General features: G+C 45.5%; 1 protein-coding gene across 2 annotated transcripts in view; it reads right to left on the bottom strand.

Moving 5' to 3' along the window:
* INPP5A (inositol polyphosphate-5-phosphatase A) overlaps window positions 1-26,080 on the bottom strand; it is a 136,030-nt gene that overhangs the window by 99,321 nt on the left and 10,629 nt on the right. For both annotated transcript variants that reach the window (XM_014945316.1, XM_014945315.1), the window contains exon 3: window positions 25,473-25,560. In XM_014945316.1, coding sequence (XP_014800802.1) covers window positions 25,473-25,560 — 88 coding nt within the window. The remainder of the gene's footprint in view (window positions 1-25,472; window positions 25,561-26,080) is intronic.

Below are 26,080 nucleotides of genomic sequence, written 5' to 3'. Positions count from 1 at the left end.
GGTGAAAGCTTTCGTGGTATTGTGCAGATGACGGCAGCTTCACCTGAAATCTGCACACATGATCCTCAGAAGCAGAGCCATATTTTTCCCAGGTGGATTTCCCAAGCCGTGCCCAGTCGCCTTCTCCTGACAGTGGGGGCTCGGCTTCCCCCAGCACCCGCGGCCAGGCAACTCCTCGCCACCCTCTGGCCTGGGCTTTGCGTGGCCACTGTCCCTGTGCCAGTCCTGCTTCAGTGCTTCTGGGCTTAGGAGAGAGTCCATGGACAGACTTTACTCCTGAACTCATTAAAATACACTGGTTCAACAAAAAGAAATGTTCCTTTAAACACGATCAGCTGATTTCAGTGCAAAAAAACCTGCTCCGCTGTTGGGATGTCACTGATTTAATGCAACTGACAACTGATGGATCACAACACGTGAACGTTAAAACACTATTATATGACTGAAAACCTTTAATACTAACTCCTAAGAGCAAGGCTCAGTCTTTTGTGTAATCTGGTTTGTTTAAAAAAATAAGACAGTAAATAAAACAAACCCCTAATGTCTTAAGGTTCAAGTATTCAAAATTGGGGATCCACGATGTGAAATAATAACTAAAATACCTAAAAGACTTTAAGATATATGGAACCAGACACTTGATTTGTTAAAGGAACTGTAGCAAAAACACCCCACTTCCATCCCTGACTGTTTAAAGACAGTAGTCAATAGATGCAAACAGCAAAATACCCATTCTACACTATTAGGGGAGAATGAAGAAAGGACGTGTACTGAAACACATTTAAGACAACAAAACGCACCCAAGACCAATTTACACAGGGCCTTAGTGAAAAGTCACTGTATGGAAATAAGAATGTTACAAGTGGAAAGGAACATGGCAACCTAGTTTAATCTGATTATTCTGGGGTTGAGGCAATTTATTAATCAAGTGGACAAAACAATTCTATTAATGAAATTCAAAAGGTACAGTACGATAATCAATCTTTTACTATATTGCAAATGATAAAACAAGCATCCAGAAGGGTTATGCTAATTACATGTTTCAAGTCAAATGAACCTGTTCCATGCTTTGTCTTGTTTAGACAAATAGAGCATTCCTGCCATTTAATTATATTTGGGATGTCTATATCAGTGCCTGCAATGATACATTAGCCTAGCAAAGGACTGGAGATAGACTGGTACCTCCTTATAATAGTGACTCCCACTGCTCCTACAGCCTCCTGGGCTTGGCAGCCCCACAGACAGGATGCCAGCCCAGGGCAGGGCCAGCCAGCACCGGGGACCCGGGGTCAGGCAGAGCCAAAGCGCCGGAGCTGAGCGTGGGACCTTCTCCAAGGGAGGATCAGCTCTGGGCCAGCATCAGGCAAACCTCAGCACACCCTGCTCCTGCCCACGTTAGCCACGCTGTGTCGGGTCCCCAGCTTTGGAGCATCTTGTTCTCCTGTCGGTTTCTCACAGCTATTCCTGCCACAGCCACGCTCTCCCTGCCACAGCTCCAATGTGTCAGGGACCTACTGCAACCCAAACAGAAATACCCTCCTGCCAGAATACAACACAGACCCAAACACCTTTGTGTTCAGAAAGAACAAAATTATAGCATTACTTTGAAAAAAAACAGCATGAACTCCTCTCTTCCCCCACTGCTGTAGCCCCTCAGTGTGACCCAGAAGAGGCTGCTGGGCACACGCGTGGGAAGAAGGGGACACTGCACCCCTCCCACCGGCCCACCGAGAGCGAGGGCACCAACGACAGCCCGGGAGAACGAGTGGCAGGTACACATCCTCCAAACACGCCTGAGATACAGCAAAGATAGGCCATATTACAGCATGGTCTCAGTTATTAAAAGTTCTATCGCAGTGTAAGGTAACAGAAACCCCATAAAACTGGCATTTCAGACCACGCTCAAAGCAGTCGTGATCAAATATACACAGCTGGAAATATGATTCCATGTATTTCATCCTTCTCCAAGATGTCATTTTTATGTCACTCCATACAAATGGCTCATGGCAATACAAAATATCCTGAAAACAGCTGAAACATCCTGCAGCTTTTCTAGACCTGCACGTCTTTTCCCGCAGGTGCTCACGTGCGGATCAGTCAGCCCCGTCCCTGTTACGCACAAGGACATTTTCTCAGGAAGCGCAGACCTCCCCAGGCTCCCACGTTTCTCCCGGCCCTTGTCCTCAGGCGCATCCTCCTCCTCCCTCCGCAGCCACAGGGGGTTTTCCTCTGCTCCCGCCCGGGCAGACCCAACACCCACCCGTCCCCCAGGGCAGTGCGGCCCTCAGGGCTGCCTGTCAGGCCTCAGCGGGGTTTCCTCAAGCCGGGGACGCTGTGCCCGCAGCCCCCACCGCACTCCGCGCAGCGCCAGGCCTTCTCACAGGAGGTCTGTCACCCACCGCAGGCACAACAGCCACTCACTCCAGCTTCTGGCGGTCAGGATTGCAAAGTGAAAATAAATTCCGCTACGTAAAAAAGCCCAGAAAATATGTGGCAACTAAAAAAAATATATCTTCATAGAAAATGGTAATATTTTTAAACAAAAACTACTACACCTGTATTAGCAGCCAAAACCACAAGAAAATGATGAGAGCAAACAAGTATGTGTCTAAGGTTGCAACTAGAAAAACCCCAACCCTAAAACCTTCCCACACAAAACCAATCAGAACATCCTTTCGGATAGAAACGATAAATGTAATTTTTCTAAGCTTTCAAAAAAGGCTTTTTTTAAAAAAATACCGAACACAAATCATTGCCGCATATTTCAGAATCCGAAAACCATTCCTTTTTGTATCTAGTAATAGATAATACTTTTATTCAATGCATTTTCCTGTTTTAACTGAAAAAAAAAGAAAGTAATAAGAAAATTCAACATCCTTGTTGCATCATCTTCCTTACTTTCAAGGAAGAGCCCCTTTGTAACATGCAGAAGAAATTACATCCTCAGAAAGTTACATGCAGAAACCCACAGATGCCATCCACTTCAATGGATTTCCTCAGAAATTTACATATTTACCAACAGAACAGAATTTAATACCCAAAGTCAATGGGCTGTGATATGGCCCTACGTACTCTCAAATGGGAAAAATGTCAATTTTCAGAAAGGAGACACTCTATTTTAAATTGTAATGACTGCGAGTGTTCTAACTCATCTAGTGTCCTGCTCTGTCACACAACTGTTGGTAGTTTTCCCTGATAAAACTAAGAGTAAGGCACAAAGGGACACTAGCTTACTAGCTCAAGACAGGAAAAGACAAAACTCTGCATTACTATACACAGAAACGCAACATTGATGTTGGAACATATGTGGATACCAGGTTGTACATTTTGTATTTTTAAACAGTGTACTATAAAAATAGTGATAGTTGTCTCCTAACCATATTTCAAACAAATTATTAGATGAATCCAAACCACCAAAATGGAAATTTTGGTCTTAAGCTATTCCCTGTTTGTTGCTGGCCTGTTAAAGCATCCTTCATACCAGAGCGGCGACATTTCCAGGTTAGAGGTTTCTCAAGGATTAGTCGTCATGTTTACTGGTACATGCTGTATAATCTTCCACATAAACTTGTGCCAGCTTGCTTTAAATTAACTTTAATTCAGGTTTACCAAAGAAGAAAATCAGACTGTAACTAAATTAGGTCAAGGACTTTCCAAGACCTCATTTAATCCCACAACAGCGGGATCTCTTTATGAAGTCCATTGGATCACCACGAGCGGCACAAATGGGCGCCAGTACGTATGGCAGATTAAATAACTCTCTTTAATATTAGTCAGAAATAAGAAACAATAACTAACATTTGTGAAAAGTTACACCTGAAATATTTCACTCCGACTTATGTTAAATGTACTTAGCAGAAAGGTCAGAGCTCCTGAATTTGCTAGATAAATAAATGTTGGTGAGGTGGATGAATCACTGGAGAATTGGTGCATGGCAGCGAATGAATAACCTGCAAATGCTTCCCAAACCCCATTATTTCCCTTTTTCCAGTAGGCCAAAGATTCATGTCCCTGCATGCCGCCAGTTCATTACGGAGAAATATCATTCCTCTTCTGGCACTCTCTGGGCGGCCTCTCAGCCCCACGAGGACCCTTTAATGTTTAATTCCCCATCATCTGCTCCAGTGAACAGCTTAATCTCTGCTTGTATGATCAATACTATATCAGTGTAAATTAAAATGACAATTTTAAAGTAATTAAGCCTGTTAATGCTCGATTCAAATGTCATTATTTGCACAAGGGATTGAGGAGAAATTACATCGTGTCCAGGGTGACAGGAAAATGTTTGAGCCTTCTCAATCCTGTTGCCGCTGTGCCACTGGAGGCTTTAGCAAAGCAGATTAACTTCTAGCTCCCACTGCCAGGATACCTATCCAATTTCAAAAGAGGATAACACAATTTGATAAATTTAATTCCAGCTACAAACTCAATTATTGTGATAATGGATGAAAACTGGGAGGAGACACTAAACAAGACCCACATAAAAAATACACTTAACTTCAGAATGAGATACAACAGTAATTGTTTTATTTGATTTGCTCTATCCCTTTTGAAAACCCTTTAAATAATTGTGATTGTTAGAAGAATAGCCAGCATTTATTAAATAGCATGAGCTCTAAGATCAAAGTGGCTGCAGTTTAAAGGATTTTGGTCACAATGGAAATGTTTGCTATCCTTTGCTTGTACAGCTACATTTATTAGACAAGTAAAATTACATCATTACAGTATTGGATCTCATAAATAGATCTATAAAACTCAACTACGCTCAGATGAAATCTCAGCCCATGCTACGTGCTGGCCTTTCTAGACCTTGCCATGACAGCCTGGAGTCATTTATTATTTCAAAGAAAGATTTTAATAATAGAAAACCTTAAACTTTATGAGACAGCCACAGGATTTGGTTTGTATTTCAAGCCAAAAATGCAGCCGAGCTACCGTTATCTGACCTCATCTCTATAACCCCAGGAAACAGAAAACCACAGCAATTTGGGCAAAACACTGGCCACCAACATTTGGTATTTTGAAGCAGTTGGCAAAAGCGAGACACCAAATCTCACGGACTTAATTCAACAATAAGGAACAGTGGAAAACTTCTTCTACAGAGGAAGTTCCGGGAGTAACAAATTCCCATTGCAAGGGGCACCAAGAGCTGCAGCGGAGCATGAGAGGGTCCATCAGCATTCCCCTCACTCCACATTGTTTTAATAAATTCAGTTTATCTGACCGTTCACATTTCCTGAACTTCTCTGAAATAATTATATTGAATTTTTATTAGTGCACATGAAACATTTTTGGCTTGCGCTTCTTTGAATAATAAATGGCATATATCAAAGTGTCTTATAGGTCTAATAACTTGCATCAGATCCGTGTAGGCCTGTCTTATTAACTTTTAGTTTAAATTACAGCAGAATTCATCAATCAGTGTTTCTAAAAAGCAGACTGCAGATTGCCACAGACTCTCAAGAAAAATGTATCTCAAGACAATTAAAACACCTATGGCGTCTCAAATATTTAATCAGACAATCTATCAAATCACAGATTTTCTTAGATGAACTGTCAAAAGAAGAACCCTAAGAGGGTAACCAAAGACCGTTAAAATTTTTTTACAATAATGAAGAAAATAAAAAGAAATATCTGAACTTTAAATAGAGGTTTAACAGTTTAAATTAAATGCATTAGCTCTAGCAGAAACAGAATTTTGAAATTAAAATTAAGGAAAGCTGATGGAGTCATGTACCACTTGTTATTTCGTTGCTAACGCCTTGAACACTAGAACTGCTGCCGAGGCAAAGGTCCAATTAAAGTCCTGACTTTCATTTGCTTTCATTAAAAATAGCCTTCCCCTGGAAATAACAGCTACAAATTCAAAATTCAGGAGACAAAGAAGTGGGATACTATACTCAATGGCTTGTTTTGGGTTTGTTTGGTTTTCTACTGTTTTAAAAAAATCTGGAAAAACACTGAATATTACTGTGAATTAATTACATTTTGCTCTGATAATTATGAAAGCTTTGAATTATAAAGCTACTGTGTCAATACAGAACCAAACTGCTATCTTTAAAACAAAGATCAGAAAGCACATCAGACTAGTGAAGCCGCTGTTGCTTTGGGACTCCCCTGGTATTTTACACTGCTTTATTCTGTCTCTTCTCAGGTTAGAGACATGCACAAAGACTTGGCTATTGCAAGAATGAATGATAAACACCTACCTGCTAGTCAGAGATTACTTTTCTTCAAGAAACTTCGAATAGGAAGACACGCATACTTTTTGGAGGTTTTTAAAAATTAAGTTGGAAAATATAAAGTAACATCTTTCTCACACCACAGTGAAATTGTCACTGTTAACAGGGGAAATATTTGAATATGTCAAGCAGCACCACAAAAGAATTCAGACGTGAGTCCTGACTATATGATGTATAGTCACGTATTCCACAGCTAATTGAATTAATAAGAACCTATATTAAAAAGAAGAGAGGTGCTAAGAGGTGTTTTTCCTCGGGTTTCCCTGGATTTGTGGTAACAGAGAGAACTCTTCTCCCTTTTCCAGGGCAGAGTGGTAGAAGGTGACTTCACACCAGGAAGGACGACACCAAGCACTCAACCTGACCCGCCAAAGGAAGAACTCATTGCTAATGAGCAGGAAGGACAGACAAAAATTACTACTCTCCAATTAGCGCCTGGATGGATTATCAGAATCCTTTCCCTGGTACATAACCTAAAACCTGCCTACACTCTATTATAGCTTTTCTGGTTTGCATTACTAGTAGGGCATATTAATGGACATCAGACCATCTGGAGCAACAAATTAATTGTTTCCCTATGTACAATAATCGCTCCATTTATCATGCACGTGTTGACCTGTGTTTGCTTTACAAAGCTTATTAATTATCACTGATCTTGGTGCTTTAAGAATAAAGAAAACATTGGTAACGTTTACAACTAACAGATTCATTCAGAATTATTAAACACCTTTACTGTTGAAGGCAGGAAAGCGTTCAACCTCATTTTGCTTTTGAAGTTTCATTTGATAAGCTTTTAAAGAAATAACATTGGTCATTAGGAACAAAACCAACATTATTGGGAGTAGGCTGATATTTGTTTATGCTTGTGATTGTTCTGTCCGAAATTAACTTTTCTTTTTAATACTATGTCTAATATCAGTGGATTTGTTTCTGCCAGGCTTTTATCAGCCTGTGAGCAGAGAAGCAAACCTCAAGTGTACTAAGGGATGATGAATCCCACCTGACCTTCACACTGACTATGCCCATTTGCTCGTTCAGGCCCTGCAGGAGGGGGTCCGTGGGGGCAATGTGAAGCCTTCACCCCATGTTGGCAGCCGCACCGGGTGCCCAGCGCAGGTACCACTATGGGACACGCCAGCCCTTGTGGTGAGGTCACCTCAGACCCACACACGGTGGGCTCAGCCCCTTTGGTAAAACACAGCCAAACACCCCAAGGAAAACAGCATTTTATAAAAAACGACGTGTCCTGTCTCACTAAGACTTTCCTACAGTTTTGACAAAAGGTAACTTGATAAATTCTCTGAGTAGCACTGAAAATTGAGTAACTGGGAAAGTTCTCAAGCAGTGGAGTGAAAGGGCTCACAGGTGCCAGGAGAAATGTCCTCACCAGTTCCAGCCATGGAGGCGAGCATTCGTACCCAGAAAGCAGGCGAAACGAGCAGAACCACAAATCTAAATTCTGAATCAGCCATTATGACTTTTTGCTCTTTCTTTTTATGTTCACTGCTTCAGTGGTTTTCTGTCAAAAAATGCTAACAAGCCTTTAAGCTCTTTAAGAGCTTAACAATTTTTCAGTTTGTTCACCAATAGATTTCTTGCAGAATATTTGTTTCCCACCTGTGGTGCTATGACACAGCATTCAATCATATTTGTCTTTTCCCTTGATATACGGTTCAACCACAGCACAGCTTGGTCAAACCTTTGCCAACGTGGCAGTTACTGATTTTTCTTACTCTTTAAGAAAGTCCAGTGACAAGTGATTGAATTAAAAGACACAGTGGCCAAAATTCTGATCTTAAAGGGACAAACTGAAAACAACTAGTAATAGTTAAACAGCTATTGCTATTGTTTTTTTTTTTTCTTTTTAGTGTCATAACCAGTCAAAGTCTGATTAGGATAAAGTGAAGTGATTAAGGTAATGACACCGTGTTGCTGCTGATGTTCTTGTATCACAGCCTCTTTAAACCAATGAGTTAGTATTACCAGGTGTCAGGGTGACTGGTACAAATTCTTTCTTATCCTCCACCTCTATGCTGCCAAGAGAGCATTTGAACCTGTGTTTTTACTATTTTTACTCCTGCCACACAAATTATTTTAATGAAAACACCCAAAAACAAAGTTAAAACTTCTACCTCCATAGTGTTCCTCGAAGAATCTTCTCTTCATGCTGCTGCTTTTTCCTCCCTGTAGTCCAGACCCGGGCTGTGGGCATGGAGCAGTGTCCTTCCCCGGCCAGCTCCCCACCAGCTGGGGAGAGCATCGCCCTGCGGCCACCACTGCCCAACTGCCTCAAGGGACACTGTCAAATTCGATGTCTCATTTCGCATTTTAAAGCCTTATTTAAAATTTTGTCCACTGCAGCTGATGACCCTCCTCACCTGCTGTAATTGCCACTCCCCAAGACAGGAGCCTCAACAGGGAACTCCTGTGAGCAGAGACTGGAATGTCTCGGGAATGACCCACGGATCCGAAGCTCTGTGCTAATCAGTCAAGAAGGAGAACACACCACATGCTTTGACAGTGCCCCCACCCCCTCTTTTAGTAAAGCCTACTTTTAATTATGACACTTAAAAAAATGTAATAAATCTATCCAAAAAGCAAAACTTGTATTAATTATCTCAGGCTGGATTCACTGAACAGATGGTGATACAGACGTATATCTCTGTATACGTGTTACAAACCCACGAGCTGGGAAGGGTACTTACGTGTCAAACCACATGAACACTACACAGACAGACATAGGCTTTTAGAAAAAATAATAAAAAAACCCAATAATATGAGCCCCAGGAATTTTAATCAGATTCCTGCACATGGATACGTTTGAGAAAATTCAACTGAAAATACCTGTTGGTTACTTCCAAGGAGCCTCTGGGCATTAACGAGATACATGTGATCAAAAGCAAAATCTGGCTGATGAAATACAGTTACGCAGGAAAGTGGACAATGACTAAAACACCATCAGCTCTGTAAAGTAATTTATGGAGCTCTAGTTTTATTCCTCTTAATTGATCGTGTCTCCTTGTATTAAACACAATAAATGCAGGAGCTTCACTGTATCTGAACCACCAGGCACTGGGCAGTGAATCTGGGAAAGGAAGACTGCAGAATGCAAACCACCCTGCACAGGAATTTGCAAAGGTCTGAGCACTGACTGGATGAAACCTGGGGCACAGTTTAAGACTCTACAGTAAAGACCTAGTTGCCTACAGGGCTTTTTGACACACTTCTTAAACTCTAACCTGCTCTCGGTGCATTAATGGAAGAAGCTACTCTCATTCTTATCTCTTTTCCTTTCTTACCACCATTAAGGGTAGAGCTGCTGCTTAAACAATGTTAAAAATCAGGTTCATGAGAGCTGCCAGAGAATAGCAGTACTGATATATCTGTTCCTGAAGGATGTTTTGGTATCTAAAAATAAACTGGCTTGTTAGAGAAAACGACTCTTTTGAAAATGCAGGATGGTGCGTGTTCCTGCTGGCACTGGCCAGGAGCGCCCCAGCCCCACCACCCCTGAGTTGGCAGTGCCAGGGCCTGGGGAGAGCCCCCCACCCCCCTCTGCTGCCACGTAAAATGAAGTTAAACCAATGAAGCAAAAATAATCCATTTAATGCTTATGCTACAGGATGCATTTACGTGGGGTTTCTGTTGTTGTTGTTACAGGGCTTCTATTCATTCTCATGCTTTAGTGGTTCAACTGCAATTTATCAGCCTGGAGTGGAAAATACCTGGCACCTACTTAAAATGCATGGAGCTAGCAATAAAATTAACCTTGTGGCAATTGTTTTCCCACATGTTTGATAGACCAATGTCAGCTCATCTGTTAGAAGGAAATAAAAAAGTCAAGCCTAAATGTACAAAAAATTATGATGGAAGCCTTAAATAAAGCAAGGGTAATGCAAGTTTATTGAGTCAAAAATCAATCAATCAATGAGCGAGTGGATTAGGAGCACCTCATAAGCCCCAAAGAAATAATTTGCCCAAACACTGGGATTTAACGGTAGAGAACCAAATTCCAACACTTTTAGGAAGTAAGTAATGAAAAATCAATTCAAAAGGAAAAACAGATCAAGAACCCTGGATTCTGACATGCCGACACATTTATTGCTGAATACCATTTCTTGGCTGACCCGAAAACTTCGGAAGGTGTTTATTTACTTTCAACACCTTCCAGAGATCAATATTTTTAATTTGGATCCGAGTTATTATTTTTCACATCACAGCATCGGGGAGCGGAGTAAAGTGGCTCATATTTTAGTGCTAAAAAGATCGATATGACAGTTTCACCTTCACGGCAGCCCCCCGCCGCCGCCTGGGTGCACATCACCGGGTCCCGCAGGAGGGAGCGAGCGCCGCGGCGCGGGGGGCAGGTCATCACCCGGCCCCAGCGCCAGACAGACCGTGATTTACCTGATCGTGAAGGGCCTGCTGCCCTTAGAAAACCAATCTTCTCTCTCTCACTTTATCAGGCCTGTCTTTTACCCAGCACAGGGAAGGGGGAGGGAGCGGGGGGGGCCAGGAGAACATGAGGAAGGGAAGGAGCGGAGCAAAAGACAATCAGTTCCATAAAGCGGATTACGTCCCTCATCATAAATGCATCCATTCGTTTTTACCTTCCTTCAACCAGGACACATCTGTAATCGATAATTAATTTTCCATAAATTTCAAAATATTGTTGCGGTAGCCGAACGGGGGCGAGTGCTGGAGGGAGACTCTCCTGCAGCAGAGCCTCCGCTCCAGATCCAGGGCTATTGGTGGCCAGAGCCGGGAGACTGATGGCCCTAGCGAGCACATCGCTGCCCTGACGTCTTCTCCATGGCAGCAGTTTAAGGATGTGCTGCCTCTCCAAGAGCCAAAGAAAATGGCACGACCCATGCACCATCCCGGCACTTCACTCCGGTTGAACCCAGCTACCTCCTTTACACGTTACCTACTGACTGAAAAGGCAGCTCTACAAAGAGCCTCGGGGCCTCAGAACACCCTTTCTCAACGGCATTCATCCTTCTGGGTCAGATATCGAGATCCCACACAAATGCTAACATCACCATAGCCAAAGGAAGACTATTTTTTAATTCTTAGAAGAGCATTAACCTGGGGGTTTTACTGCACCCAGTCAGTGGGATGGAGGTCAGGGATGGGATGTTTGCAGCACAGGGATGTGGTACAGCAGATGGTACTGTAATTATGGACTGAGTATCCCCATCGTCAATGAAGTGAAACTCAAACCAAGGACTAACTGCACACCTCTGAGCGATTTCTTAACAAAACATTTATGTCTATGCCCAGGAATTCATTGGTGATACCAGAAAATAGCTGTTATTTGCCACTTAGTGCAGCAATCCCTTCCTTTAAGGGATAGCTCACGTGAAACCAGGCAGACACCAAAACAGGAAAAGCATCTACAAGCAAGAAGCATTTATCGGGAAATCTCACACTTTCTTCTTAACATGCCCCAGACAAACAGCAGAGATGAGGAGGAAGTGTGGCTCTGTGGATGGGCTGCTCAAAGTACCGCATTCTTTTCTTAGCTCAATTAATAACTCATGCTCTTTAAAAAATTGCCTCCATGGAGTCCTGTACTTAGAAGAATAATAAATTATAGTCATCCTCCTGGGGTGTGCTCCAGAATACTAACTGAAAAGTAAACGTAGGACTATTTCTCCAAATTACGTACTGAGCTAAAGGTCATACAGAAGGAGCAGCGTTACGTGATGGCATTAATGGGGAGCCACCAGCCCCCACCATGGTGACAGCAACCCCCCAGAGTTGGGGTAAGGGACCGCTGCAGGGACGGGGACAGCAGCCACACAGCCCTCCCCTCTGACCAGACTCTCTGCCGGGTTCAGAGGGTCAGATGCCTGCTTTTAATCTCAAGTCCTGAAGGGTAATAACGGAGAATCGCAGCCAACAAACAGTCCAAGTGTATGCAGGGTCACCTGTGCTCTTGTGACACTGCTCAGAAGGAACAGTCCTTCCATTTCCCTGTAAGGCACCTTATTTCCCTATTAAATCTCTGCAACGCAGTAGAACATTCCTGGTTTGCTGGTCTCTGTCAGTCAGAAACAAAGGCACCAATTACAAAAAAAAACAGCTTTGGATCCAGATCAAAGAATGAAATTTTTAACTCTTACATCAAGAGATCAAATGCTTCAGGAGGTGGCTGAGGCTGGCCTTAGTGTCCTGGCACTCCCAGGGGGTATTTGGGAAGTCTGGCAGGCGGATGGCAGAGAACAAGCTCCTGAGTTGAAACCCCTCAGCTGGGAGAAGGCTAAAGACTGAGGACAGGTCCCAGGACCTTGGAAACATCCATCGCTCTGGATGTGCTCGGAGGGAGACACACACCTTGGACAGCCCTTTCCAGACTCCCCACTCCAGCATCCTTACTCTCCTCCCCCTCGCCCAATTTTGGACTTTATTTCTATACTATATTAAGATTTTTCTGCTGGTTTTGAAGGAAATGCAGTTTCTCAATTCTAGAAGTACAATTACAATACAAGGAATACCTCATTAGGTTGCCAGAACACCTTTCAAACATCACTCAGTGCTGTATTTTCACCCTGCCTCAAAATCTCCCCACATACAAGTCCATCTGTGTATTATCTGTTGTCGTGCACCATATTCACCAGAGGATGCCATGCAGCTGCCCCTGGAAGCAGTGTGTCGAAAGCAGACACTGGTACAATCTGAGCACTGGTTCACCTGCGCCTGTACCTCAGTGGCGATCTGGCTGCGGTGGTCCCATCCATCACCAACAACCAAACCAGAACCAAAGCACCAGGCAGGGTCTGCTCGGGAAATGAAAGCTCAGGATGCCACGAGGTGGTTTTTCTCTTCTGTAAGGATACACATTATCTTATCTGGATCCAAAGCTGGTGCAGCTGATTCCTTCCCCGAGAGTTAGGGGGGTTCAAATTCCTACCTGGTCACCGGCTGTCATGGAGACAGGAAGCTTTGAAATGATCTAGCATCACAGCAACTGTTATTTAAAAGACAATTTGCATACGAGAGGATTGTAAGTAATGGTCCACGTGCTTCCTGACCATTAATGCTCTGCTCCTGACATTCTCACGTGCCGCCCATCCTTTCACACCAACCCTCCTCATACGATTTCTTCCTCTGTGGTCAAAACCCCCAATAGTCCTAATATAAGTGGTCAAAGTACTGACTATGAACTTTTAATATGAATTTTAATACTTACAGGGTTATTTTAGTTGATCCAGAAATCAGAGTTTATATATTTTCCCCAACAAAATTTTCTGTTTATCTGGAGAAGGTGGGATAAAATGAAACCAACCCAAACCTCCGTCACGCTTCAATTCTGCACAGTCAAAGGAAGGGAACTCATAACCGTATTTCCCTTCCCAACCTGGACTTCTGCTTCCCACCTCTGGAGACATGGTATTTATCCCATTTATTTTAAAAACAAAAGCTCGAGATCAAAATAATTTTTGCTATAAAATTGTGTTAATAAATTGTGAATCTGTGTTCAGGGAAAACAACAGAACTGAGACAACACAGATGTTCCTGATACAGTGAGCCACTTAGAAAACAGCAATATTTGGAATTGTTTGGACAGAAGCAGCAGACTCTTAGCCAGACTTCATGAGCAAAAAATCACTAGATTTGTCAAAATGACTGAACCCCACATTTCCATCTTTTCCTCTTTTGTTTTATATGCTTTGCATGTCAGACAAATTATCAGAAAAATACTCCTTGTGTGACATTTCATTGCTTAATGCTTTACTGGTGCAGTAAAACAAGACAACTGCTGAAATTATAGGAAAATAAATTTGTAATTTCTTCCTCATTTAGCCATTTTTGAAGCTCATGTATAGGAAAGTCATTAATGTTATGTCCTCCTATCGATGTTCCAAGCCTTTCAGGGGATAACTAATGTATTTTCTATACTCCTCCATGTGGCCAGTTAAATTAGACACATTATTTCTGTGCTGTTAGAGAACACTGATCAATAGGCACTTGGAAAGCCCTCTAAAACTAAGTGGAAACACTTCCTCAGTGTCAAAGGGTTCCAGTTTGGGTTTGTACGTTGCAAACATTGTTAAATTTAACAGAGTAGGGTCTGGATTTTGTACCAGCATCAGCACCTCTGAGGGTTAATTCCCCCCCATAGGTGCTGTACAGCGCTGGGTGTACACCGACCACCCTCACGGAGGTTTGGGGGGGACACTGCCAATCCCAGGCTTCTTCCCTGGATTCTCCCACGGGAAATGACCCGCTGCCCAAACCCCCGGGCTCCAGCGCGGAGCCTGCACCCAGCACAGCCTCACCGACAGCTCCCGTGGTCTTTATTCATCTTTTTCCCTGGGGTAACTGGGCTGCTGACTGCCTGCTCCCACCAACAGTAACACCTTGACATTATGACTATGTGCTGTAATACAACAAAATATTTTCCTCTTATCCATTTGTTTTTAATTGTGAAAAAATAGGTGCAGTTCCCAGCCTTTCTGAAGCCTCCAGCTGGTAAACCCTGCGGTGGAACCCGGCGACACCCACCGCGAGGCAGCGAACAGAGGCAGGTATTGCGTTTTTTTTTCAGCTATGAACACTGCATTATAACATTATTTCAAACACTAATAAACCCATTAGTTTGTATCAGTAAATAGCACACGTATCAATTTTCTACAGAGTCACGCTGCTCTTATTTAAGAATTAATTTAGTGCCTCAGACAAACACATTAGCAAGTTCCTTAAACAGCGTTTCCTAATTTCTTAAGCAATTATTTTCACATTTTCCAATCTCATGCCTTTTCTTGAAAGTCAAAGCTGTTCCAAATCAAACACTGTGTTCACACAAACAAAATTCCTCACACACATTACTTGAAAAGTGCTGTTAATAACATTGTGGCTACAGCAGAGTGATGCATAAATGGTCCTGCCCTTAGCCCTGCCACATGTAAATGCAAACAAGGTATCTGATTGCCCCATACTTCAATAATTTAATTTTTTCTTTCTGCAGAAGGACTAAACCTGACAACTAAGCCCCTAGATTTCTAAAGGGGACCACATGGGGCTTCCCAAGCTTCAAATTAGAGCATTTACTGTACTATTTGTGCTGGACCTTCAATTATTTCAGTGGAAAACAGTGTTTTTCATGACTGTTCCCCCTGTTCCACTGAACATAGCACACCATCCCGAGGACCCTCCCGGTGACCCCCCGCTCCACACCGAGCCCTCGGGCCAGTGGGGGCAGCTGGGCAATGCCCCGCTGTCCTGAGAGAAAGGCTGGGGGGTCCCGTGGTGTGGGAGGGAAGGGTTGGGGGTCCCAGGGACTATGCTGTACAGCACCCCAGTGTCCACCAACACACCCCCCCCGATGTGTGGGAGGTGGCCACCTTCCCAAACAGGGCAAGCAGCTGCCGCCACGACTAACTGGAGAAGCTGTTCATCTCTGGGCACAGATCCCTTGGGGACGAGCCGCTAACGATGGGCAACAAGCAGTGCGAGGCTCTCTGGAACACCAACCAACCATCTGGAACACCAACCAACCCAGAACGCCAGCCCAGCACAACACTCTCCTGAAGGCTCCTGGGGAGGACCCACCATGGCTGGGGGGAGGCTCCGTCTGCCTCCCGCTGCCCACGGGGACACAGACCAGCCAAAAGCCGCGGCACCAGGACGGCGCAGCAGCTTCACGCCACAGGCACCGCCGGTGTCCCCGGTCCAGTCCCCAGACACGGTGCGGGGTCTGGGGACAGAGTGGGTGCAGTGACGGACTCGAGGTCTCCCGTGCTCAGGGAGGCCATGGACATCACAATGGAGGCTGGAGCCTCAGGCCTGTGCTAGGACAGTCTTCACTCTGCAGGGCCTTTCAAGAAACTTTACTAAAATAAAATAATATGAAAACAAAGGCCTGAAAAATGGGACTTTTATTCCATTCAAAATGAGTGAAAATCTCTATTAGCCATGTTTTCTCTCAAAATTCTTTACTATTTGCATGCAAATTTATGTATCAAACGATTATATCCATTCTTCAAGGAAGAATTAAGAAAAATAAAGTATTATGTACCATAACAAAAGGAAAAAAGCTAAATAAAACCTGAGAACTGTCATGCCAAAAGCAGGCCGCAAATACCAGTCTGCAAAGGACTTTGAGAGCCTCAGGAATATCTCGGAACTGTCAAAAGCAGAGTTGTCAAATAAATGGAACACGACAGAGAAGATTTACTGTTTTGACTGTATGCGCTGAGCCAACCAATAATTCTTCCTGTAACTCTTCAGAGAAATTACTTTAAGCACACACAATAATTAAATATGCAACACAGCGGAATCAAGCAAACGGCCGCACGCCCCGGCACTCCAAGGAGAGCATTTCTCCCCATCGTCAGCCCAGAAAATGCCAACTGCCATCGCAGCCCACGTCAGCAATGACATCATCACCACAGCCATCACGAGAGCAGGGACTGCGTGGGGCCAGGGGGGCCAGGATGGTCCCACCACGGCTCCTCACTTGCTCACCCGGCCACTGGGTGTGGGTGCCTGCTGGCCCCCGGCCGGGCTGTGCCTGCGCCCCACGCAGCTGGGGACAGACAGCCCAGGTAATTCCAAATTACCACAATTCTTGGGAAATTCCGACCCGGAACACCGATACCAGTGAGCACCAGGCTTGGTGCTGTGCAAGTGCAGCATCTTGAAGCACCTTCAAGCACCAGCTTGAAGATACTGGCCCAAGTGGCCAACAACCACAGCATCTCTTGTGTTACATGTCAGCTACAGGCTTTTTTTTAAAAAAAAAAAAAAAAAAAAAAAAAAGTTTAGTTTAGCCTCACTTTTCCAACAGCAATCAAAAAAGTCTTTTCTAGTTTTTAGAAGTTTAGAAATAGTTCATTTCCCCTTGTGCTCAGATACTGTAGTCTATAATTTAATCTCAAATATTTCAGCTGATTTTTAGGTGCATGGGTTTCTACAAAAACAGGTCATAATTATTCTTTAGAAATAATCCTATATTTTTTCTAAATACATAGACTGCTGTACAACTGCAGTATAAAACTCTAAATGTAAAATCCACAGCCCATAGAAAGTGCAATTCCATATAAATTGTAAATCCAGAGCTAATACAAACAGCATAATGGTTCTAGGTATAAGGAAGCTGCTGTATCTCCAATCTCCTCAGCACTAGCACATTTGTAAACAAAATAAATTGACGTAGGACCACATTATTGGGCTACTGATCCCTGAAATTTCTCACTGCTTTGTAATTATTCTTTCTCTTCCAATTATACAGAAGTGTCAGAAAACAGGTGGAAAATAAGCTGTGAAATTCCTCACAGCAAGAACAACTCCATAGACGTCTTACAGATTTGTTTCATAAATGCACAGAAGAAAAGATAAGTCAAAAACGGGAGGAAGGTGCTGCTGCAACACCTTTGAGATCCCATTTCCCATCCAGACAAGGCTGGACGTGATGCCCTGACAGCGGCTTCGCTCCCTGAGAAACTAAGTGGGAGATTTCAGCTCAGGTGGTTGTAAATACACATCCATGTCACAAAATGACAACACTTATGCAACCATTTTTTCATTATTTTGTCAGAATCAGCAGGATTAACTTCCACATTCACCAGCTCACGTCTTGAACTCATTTTTTTCAATTAAAAAAAAAAGATAAAAGCTAATGAAGAGGGAAAACTCTGTGATGGGGGTTTCCCAAAGCTCCCAGCCGTGTATTCCACCAGGAGCCCCAGCCCCGGCGCCGTACGGGCGGGAGATCCCGGGGTGCGGGGGAGGCTGCGGGACCAGCGGAGCCCGGGCGGCGACAAAGCCCAGGGCTGCGGGACAGCGCCACCGCGAGGCTCCCCGCGGCGCTGCGCCACCGCTCCCGCCGCCTCCTGCGCGGGGCCAGGGCCCGGCAGCGCCGACGGGGCGGACGAAGGGATCTTCCAAGTGGGTTTATTCCCCCTGCTCCGGCCTGGGAAGCGGAACCGGCAGAAAGTGCACGTTCAGCAGCGAGCACCAAGGCAAAGCCCCGTGCTCTGCCGGGACTCGCCGTGCGGACCCTCACCCCCTTTGACGGGGGAACTCCCCCCGGCCCCCCCCCAGCACCACACACCTCCCCGTGCGCCAGGAAGAGAATCCCTGAGAACTTGCATAACAGTATCTACTACTTACTAAAAAAAAGAAAAAGCCGGGGAGGTAGAAGGCAAGGTTTGATGAGAGGTGATGTGGGGAGCCCAGGGATGACACACTTGTGGGTTTTACTATGTGCTCTTCAGAGAGGAGCCTGTGGACTTTTTGCTCCTGAAGATGGTATCCTGGGTGACCCCCACAGGAGCCAATCCCAGCAGAGAGCCGAGGGCCACCCCCTTGGTGTGACCTCCTCTCGGAGAACTGCCCTGGCCCCAATCATGTCCCAGGCCCAGGACCCCCCATCTCGCCGGCTGAGCACGGCTTGTGGGAAGCCTGAAACCAGCCCAGCCCTTCTGAAGGACCAGGCAGAGGCCCCGGGAAGCTCCAGCAGCATGAGGTCTCTGGAGCTGAACGTCCTCATCCTGTCACCTCTGTCACCCCCAGACCAGCGAGGAGGGTGGCTGCAATCACAGCAGGGATCACACTGTGCCTTTAGAGCCAGGGAGACTCCGTTTTATCGTGATGCTATAGCGTAGGACCCAAAGCGATGTCCTACTTCTCTTGCCTGGAGTATTTTTCAAAGATATCATTATAAAAAACAAACTCTAGTACAAAATAAAATTTCATGGAAAGGAGAGAAGGGAAGAAAGGGTAAGGTGGGAAGAGGCTTTGCAGAAGACAACTCAAGCTGAGAGTACAGTAAAGGACAAGCCCAGCAAGAAAGCCTGCTCCAAAACCCCCGCTGCGGCAGAGGGCAGGCGGATACGGAGCTACGCATCCCAGAGCATCCCACACAGCAGAGCCCCCCCCCCAGCCTGTCCCACACCAGGGGACCTGTCCGGGTCCCACCAGGGCCATGGTGGCAGCACAGCAGGGTGGGGGCTCGGGGGTGCCGTCACCCCGCAGCACAGACCGGAGCTTCAGCCCCACCTCCTGGGGAAAACCTGCAGAGAGACACGGCTACCGGGGAAACGGCCGAGAACTCATCAGGCACGTGAACCCCCCCAATATTCAATTCAATTACAGCTCTCTTCCTAAATCATCTTTTTTATTTAACAAAACTCTAAACTGCCACAGCTAATAAGATCAGAAGAATCAGTGTACACCATTCATTTCTGGGAACAGGCCGATATTTTCTAAGACCCATTAATAACTATGACAGGATTTATGTACAAGATAAATTCAATTCAATTTCCTTTTTCAATTAATGGCCAATTATTCCAACTCAGCTCAACCAAAAATATTACTCAAATATCATTAATCTAACAAAAATTAACTTTACTATTCTCTCAGTAATGAGCAGATATAATTTTAAGGTGAAATAACACACTTGAATAAAATGTTGTCCTCCTGTGTTTTTAGGACCACCACTCCCATTGCAGCCCTCCCAGTCACACCAGCTCAGGTTATTACTGGTAAAGACAGTGACTTGAGCAAGGGTCCCTCCTGGACCCTACTGCAGGCCACCCAGTGCTTTATCTGCTTTGTTTAAGAGCCTTTTCACATCTGAAAAACTACTGGCACAGAGCACACGGAGCCAAGTAAGAACAATCAGGAAAAAAAGAAGTATAACCATTTTCTACACATTATGGCAACATATGGGCTCATTTAGCCAGTCCAAGAGATAAAGGTCTGTGCTACTGCAGAATTTGAGCATTTTACCTCTTTTTATAGTGCTTACCCTCACTCTACCTCCCACCTGACGGTGTGACCCACCCCACTGGGACAGGGACGGGGAGCTGGGGCACCCTGACCCCAGCGCACAGCAGGGCACAGGCAGAACAGGCAGTTCCCTTCACAACGCCAAGGACTCATGCCCCTTTGGAGAAGTGGCACGATGGCCACCCCTGAGGGCCTCTAGAGACCTGCTTCCAGGAGCCACACGATGAGAACCGATGGGGGACCGATGCCCTTGTCTGCAGAAAGACATCCCAGCCACCGTAACCTACCCGCAGACTGGGCAGGGGGTGTGCAAATAAAGCCTGCCAGAAAAATGGACCTTTATCTGCTGTATTCTCCATTAATCATCTATCTTTGCCCATTTCTGGTGTGGTTGTTTAAAAGCAGTTTCATTTCAGTAATTCTCACAAAAGTTGAACTTTGGAAGAAGGCAGCCATGTGAGCGCAGCATCCCTCTCCTTTTGATTTATGTGAATCAGCAGTGCACAAATAACATCTGTGGTTTATGGTGCCAGTGTTGTTTAAACACATCTTCCTAATGTCAGAAACATTACTTTCAAAGAGTATCTTTCTTTTGTTGTTAATTTGAAAAAAAAAACAAAAAACCTGCTGTGCAATGAAGTAATTGCAGTGCAAGACCTCATCAGGGGGAGGGAGCTGACACTCGGCGGTACAGCCCAGCAGCACCGCTCCCACTGCAAGGTCATCTGTTGGGCTGAGCACGCCGGCAACTGAGGATTCTGTTTATTTTTAAGAGATAAATCAATACTGAGAGGTAAAGCAACCTCCCACCGTGCAGATGCTCCCACAAACCAGCTGATGGACCCCACAACTCCCAGCTCGCCCCCAAAAGCTCCAGGCTGAGCTGGCGACCAGCTTGTGCTCAGGGTCCGGTTTGCCAAGAGCCCTCAGGATTCCACTTTGTGCAATAAAGATTCTCTCTCAACCTATTGAAGCTACATGCTCCATGCAGGAGGTTTGGTTTAAGCTGGGCAGGGGTTTCTTCTGCCTTCTTTTAACAGTGGGGAAAAAAAAAGAGAAGAAAAAAAGAAGGCATTTGCTAAGCAATATAAAACCTTAATTGAATATTCCAGAAATCAATAAAGACAGGGCACCAAACAAAACTAGCTTTGATCTAATCACAATAAAAAATGTCACTGATTATAGTTATATGTTTTCATATAAAAATAATTTTGGATTTGATGAAAACATCAACTTATTTCTGGCTGCTATTCAGCTTCGGTGTGCACACTCTTTATCCAGAACAAAACCACCTTATTCACAAATAACTTGGGCTATTTGAGAAGTATCCACAGGTGAAAGTTCATCAAACCCAACTATTTTGAAGTATGTCTTCACAGAGAAAAGCATCAAGATTTATAATTTACCCTTTACACAAAATATATCAAGAACAGTAAAATTAACAGAGAATGTAAATGCTGGGATGCTGGGAGAAATCCACACAGCTGCACAGCCCTGCTTTATCAGGAGGGAAGTCCATTTGGTATACTCACAAATAAATAAAACAATTGTACTGAATTTCTCAGCTTCTCAGAATTCTACCTATTTCAGTCTTCTTATACCTGTCCTCTCTCTTCGGCAATTACACATTATCTAACAGATCTACCTTCTAGATTACACTTCATATGACAAAAAAGTATCATGGTTTTAAACAGATATTTACAAGAGGCTGAATTTTAAAAACCACTGTCAACCTATTTGGACACCTGAAGTCTCTGCCGGGCACAGGAGCCAGTCTGCCCAGGTTAGGTTGCTGTCTGCATTCCCAGTCAGACCAGAGATGATCTTCTGTTAATTGGAAACTTCTGGGAAGCCGCCGTTATGCCCGCAAAGGCTGTCACCCCAAAGCTCATCCACAACTCCCTCGCTGTCACCTTCCCCGGCAGCGTCAGCTCTAACACAGCAGCCATCTGCCAAGAGATTTATCTCCAGATTGGCTCCTATTTTCAGAGAACTGCCCATCTCTGAGGCATGACACAAATTGCTTCCTACACCTGCCTGTGGCGGCTGCCCCGTGCTCCTCGACACCCCCGCTGCAAAGGCTCATAATGCTTAATTACAGCTGTAGGACAGGAGCCACTACCAAAGTGTGGCTGTCCCTCTCACCTTTCCCGTAGCGACCACAAGGGGACATGGGACCAGAGACCTCAGCAGTGGCACCCACACTGTCCCCCAGCCCTGCCCTCGCTGCCCGTCCCACAGGGATGGGATGTCTGCCTGTTGTTTCATGAGTTTTGAGTGGAATCAACTCCCACACGGCTCCATCCCACCACCTAAAGCAGAACAAACCCACCCCACCAACCCACGGCTCCCCCCAACGTCACAACACCCTCCACTCTCTTCCCACAAATCCCAAACCTCAACCCTTCTGGTACTGGATTTGGTGTATGTGACCATCGATGAGAAATGCCTAGTGTTAAACTTCATAGCTGTCTGGGATGATGTGAAATGAACCATTTTGATCCTTAATATGTAGTGAATTATTAGAGTTTTTAAAACCAAATCGCTCCATGAGAGATGCCTCATTATCCCCCTGTTCTTGTATTTCCCAGCACAGATGTAAACAAGCACCCGCTGCCTCGGGCGGGAGGAGATGGGGCCGCGGGGGCAGGTGACGGGGACCACGTCTCAGGTCCCACCGCCACTCTCAATGCTGCCGAGCCAAGTGACCACGGGCAGCAAAGTCTGAGTGAGCTCTGCAGGAGCCCAGCCAAGGAGAGCCTTACCGCCGGAGCGATGCCATAACTGCTAGAAAAGGGGATGTGAAAGCAGCAGGGGCAAAGGTCACCCAAACTGCAACTGCTTCGGCTGCTCCATTTCTAAAGAAAATAGCATTATACAACAATATATGTGATAAATGTTTATGTTTCAAAGACAGAGAGGTAATAATACAATAATTACAAGGTCACCATCTGCTGCCAATTCTGTGCCTTAGAAGGGATGGAAAAAAGCCCACAGAAGTTAAAGAACTTTGCAATCAAGCAGAACTAATGAGGAAACAGGGAGATGCATAACATCACGCGAGCCAAACCACACTGGAGATAAGACTAAAACTTTACCCTAAATGGACACACCGCAGCGGTGAAATCCCTGTTTGCAGTTGGCCAGTGCGTAAGTTCTGTGTGCACAGAGACCCAACTGAGGAGCTGCAGAACTGCCAGCTGAAATCACACGTGTGAGAAGGCACTTAATGGATCTTTGATTCCTGACAGTCTGTGTGTGAGGACTGCCAGCACCGAGTACAAATGCGGACTGTAAGGAGTCAAAAGTTTAAGAAGCATAATGTGAAGGTGCATCCTCTCTCCTTTCCAGGTTTACTGGCGCTGGTTCCAAGCCACTGCTACTAACAGCCTAACAAGGAAGGTATAAAGTATTCCCCAGGCACACAGTGTTTTCCCCCGATGACAGTATCATAAAGCATAATTAAATCATCGCTCATCTTTTGTTTGTTTTTTACCTTTTCTACACTGAACTGATGCAGCTCTAAAAGGTTCTTATGGGTTGGAAAGAACAACACACAGAAAAAAAGCCAGAAACATAATTCTATGTGTTGCCTCCATCTTTTCACTATGGTTGTAAAAATTGTGACGCAAGAACTGGATGCCAGAACACCCGTGCTGCCATCACAAAGTCTGTGTACAGAGACAAAGTCACCATTTTTCTTACACATAAATCCAGCCCCGGGTAGGGAGTCCCCACTCTCCTGTACACATCGGTGCTGCGCTCCCCGCTATTCCCAGCACCCGTGTCGAGTGTTGATTCCAACAGCAGCGATTCTGCTCCCTGCCAGGTCACCCACGGGACGAGCCCCTCTCTGAAACCATCCAGGGGCTCCCGGGGACCATCCCCTCCCCGCTTTGTCACTGCGCCTGGCGTCACCACAGCCCCGGGGCTGTGTCCCACACCTCCACCAACCCACTTTGTGTCTGTGTGGCGACCAGGTCCAGAGAGTAACTCAATCACATAATAAAAGCATGTGTTTGGTTGGGCTATTTTCCATGGAAAGCAATACTGGTATAAGCAGTCCCCCCCCCCCGTTATTGACTGATCGTGTCGACAGAATTTCTTTTTCCAGGAAGGGCCAGCTCTGGTAAATACAGGATGAGAAGGCGGCGGCATGCAAAGTAGTATTTATGACAGGAAAGGGAGAATTACAAAGGCAGTTGGGGAATACTGCAAGGAAACGTAATGCCTAGAAATGATGCTAAAATGTAAAACAAGAAACCATGTTATTTCCTGAACTAGGAACTTTGCAAAATACAGAGATCTTCAGAAACACAAACAGCACATGCTCCTTATCTAGGACTGCTGTCAACCTCTTTAAGAGCCCTTTTATGCACCATAGTGGCATCAAAAATAAACGTCCCTCATTAAATAACTTCACCACTGTAAGTATTGTGACCATCTTTTTAAAGAAGTTATAGATATTTTGTTATAGGTCACATCAGTCTTCTCTCCTGTGTTTGCCCTTCATCTACTGGGGTGTCCTGAGCATCTTCAGCACACAGCTCTAGCACTCCTCACACGAGATTTGTCCCACCAAGGCTCAGTAAAGCTGATAATCTTGTTTTTCTCCTCTTTGATGACAGAGAGAAAAAAAATACAGACATCTCTGCTCCCATCCACGCTACCTGGGCTCCTAACCACAGTCATTAAAAAATTAATAAACAAAAGTCTTTCCAGGTTGCTATTCTCCTGGGTTGTACACTACCGAGCCAGGACTCGTGTGTTGGGGGCTGGTTTTCCCTGTTTGGGCTGCAGGTCCCGTCCCAGCCAGCACTGGTGGCACCAGCAAAGGGCTCCTCGGAGCCACCGATCACCCCGGGCAGTGTCCTGAGGAAAGGGAAGGTGCTGCTCCGCGGAGACCCGAGACGTCACTGTTCTACCTCCAAAGGACTGCTCTTCCTCATGCAGTCTAGCGCTGAGCACCCAGAGGAACAGCAGGTCTGGTCACACACTGTATGGTCGCAGCAGTGACCACACAATCACTCCTGCTCCGCACTGGTACTTGTACATCTCCCTAATACCACTCGTGTGGCAGAGAAACTCCTGCTCCAACACATGCCAGAGGTGAGTGAGCTCCAGAGACCCAGAATGCCCGTCCTCAGCCCTCACCACCCCCTGTCACCAGCTCATCACCCCCAGGGCTGGCACCGCCGCAGACCGTAACACACTTTCATGAGTGGAAGGTAATATTCTGACCCACCAAGAAGGTTAATTGTTAGACGCAAAAAACCTTAGACAATAATTTTAAACAAAAGAGAATATTTTCTGTGCATTCCAACATTCTGCTTGTTTTTAAGTGGACACACTTACACATCCTACACAGGAAGCGCTCTCAGTGAAGATGTAATCCTCATCACAATGAGACCAGCTCACACTCCCACGCCAATCAAAAACCCCACTCAGTTCAATTCATCTGTTGAACTAAACTTGTGAAAGAAATAAGTTTACCGTGAAATGTTCCTGTGATTTATAGTTCTCATCCAGGTAAACTCGAGCTCTGTTGTAGTCTTTCATCGCATCACTTGATAACAGCTCTCTAAAAGAGAAAGAAGAAACAGGAAATATGAAGACAGACTCAAAGACACGGCACTGCTTCAGCATCGCTCTCTGCTCCTTAACGTTCCCAGTATCACCCAGAGGGACCACGGCCCCTCATCCCATTTTGGCATGAATTTTGGGATTGGAAGCCTCCTGTGGTACAGGCTGAGGTACACCCCTACACCCCCTGGCCACACGGGGTACCCTTTGGAGGGAGCGGGGACACCCCCCAGTGCCACGGGACAGTGCGGTGACGGTCTCCACACCAGAGGCCCCCGCAACCGGGGACTGCCGCTCAAGGCCCCGTGCCCAGCGCTGCCGGCGGGGGCACATCCAGCTGGCGGGGGTACGGCCGCCCCTGCCCGGGAGGATGAGAGCGGCACCCCCGCGGCGTTCGGTGCAGCAAGGGCAGCCCCCGGCGCCGCCACCTGCCCCGACCCCGCGGCCCCCCGCCGCGCCGCGCTCCCCGTTGCCCGCACGCCGCCGGGCCGGGCTGGGGAAGAGCCTCTGGAGGAGCC

This window comes from Calidris pugnax, unplaced genomic scaffold, assembly GCF_001431845.1.
Source record: "Calidris pugnax isolate Ruff unplaced genomic scaffold, ASM143184v1 scaffold89, whole genome shotgun sequence".
Lineage (NCBI taxonomy): Eukaryota > Metazoa > Chordata > Aves > Charadriiformes > Scolopacidae > Calidris > Calidris pugnax.
The sequence above is the reverse complement of the archived record's forward strand: the minus strand, read 5'-3'. Positions and strand labels throughout refer to the sequence as shown.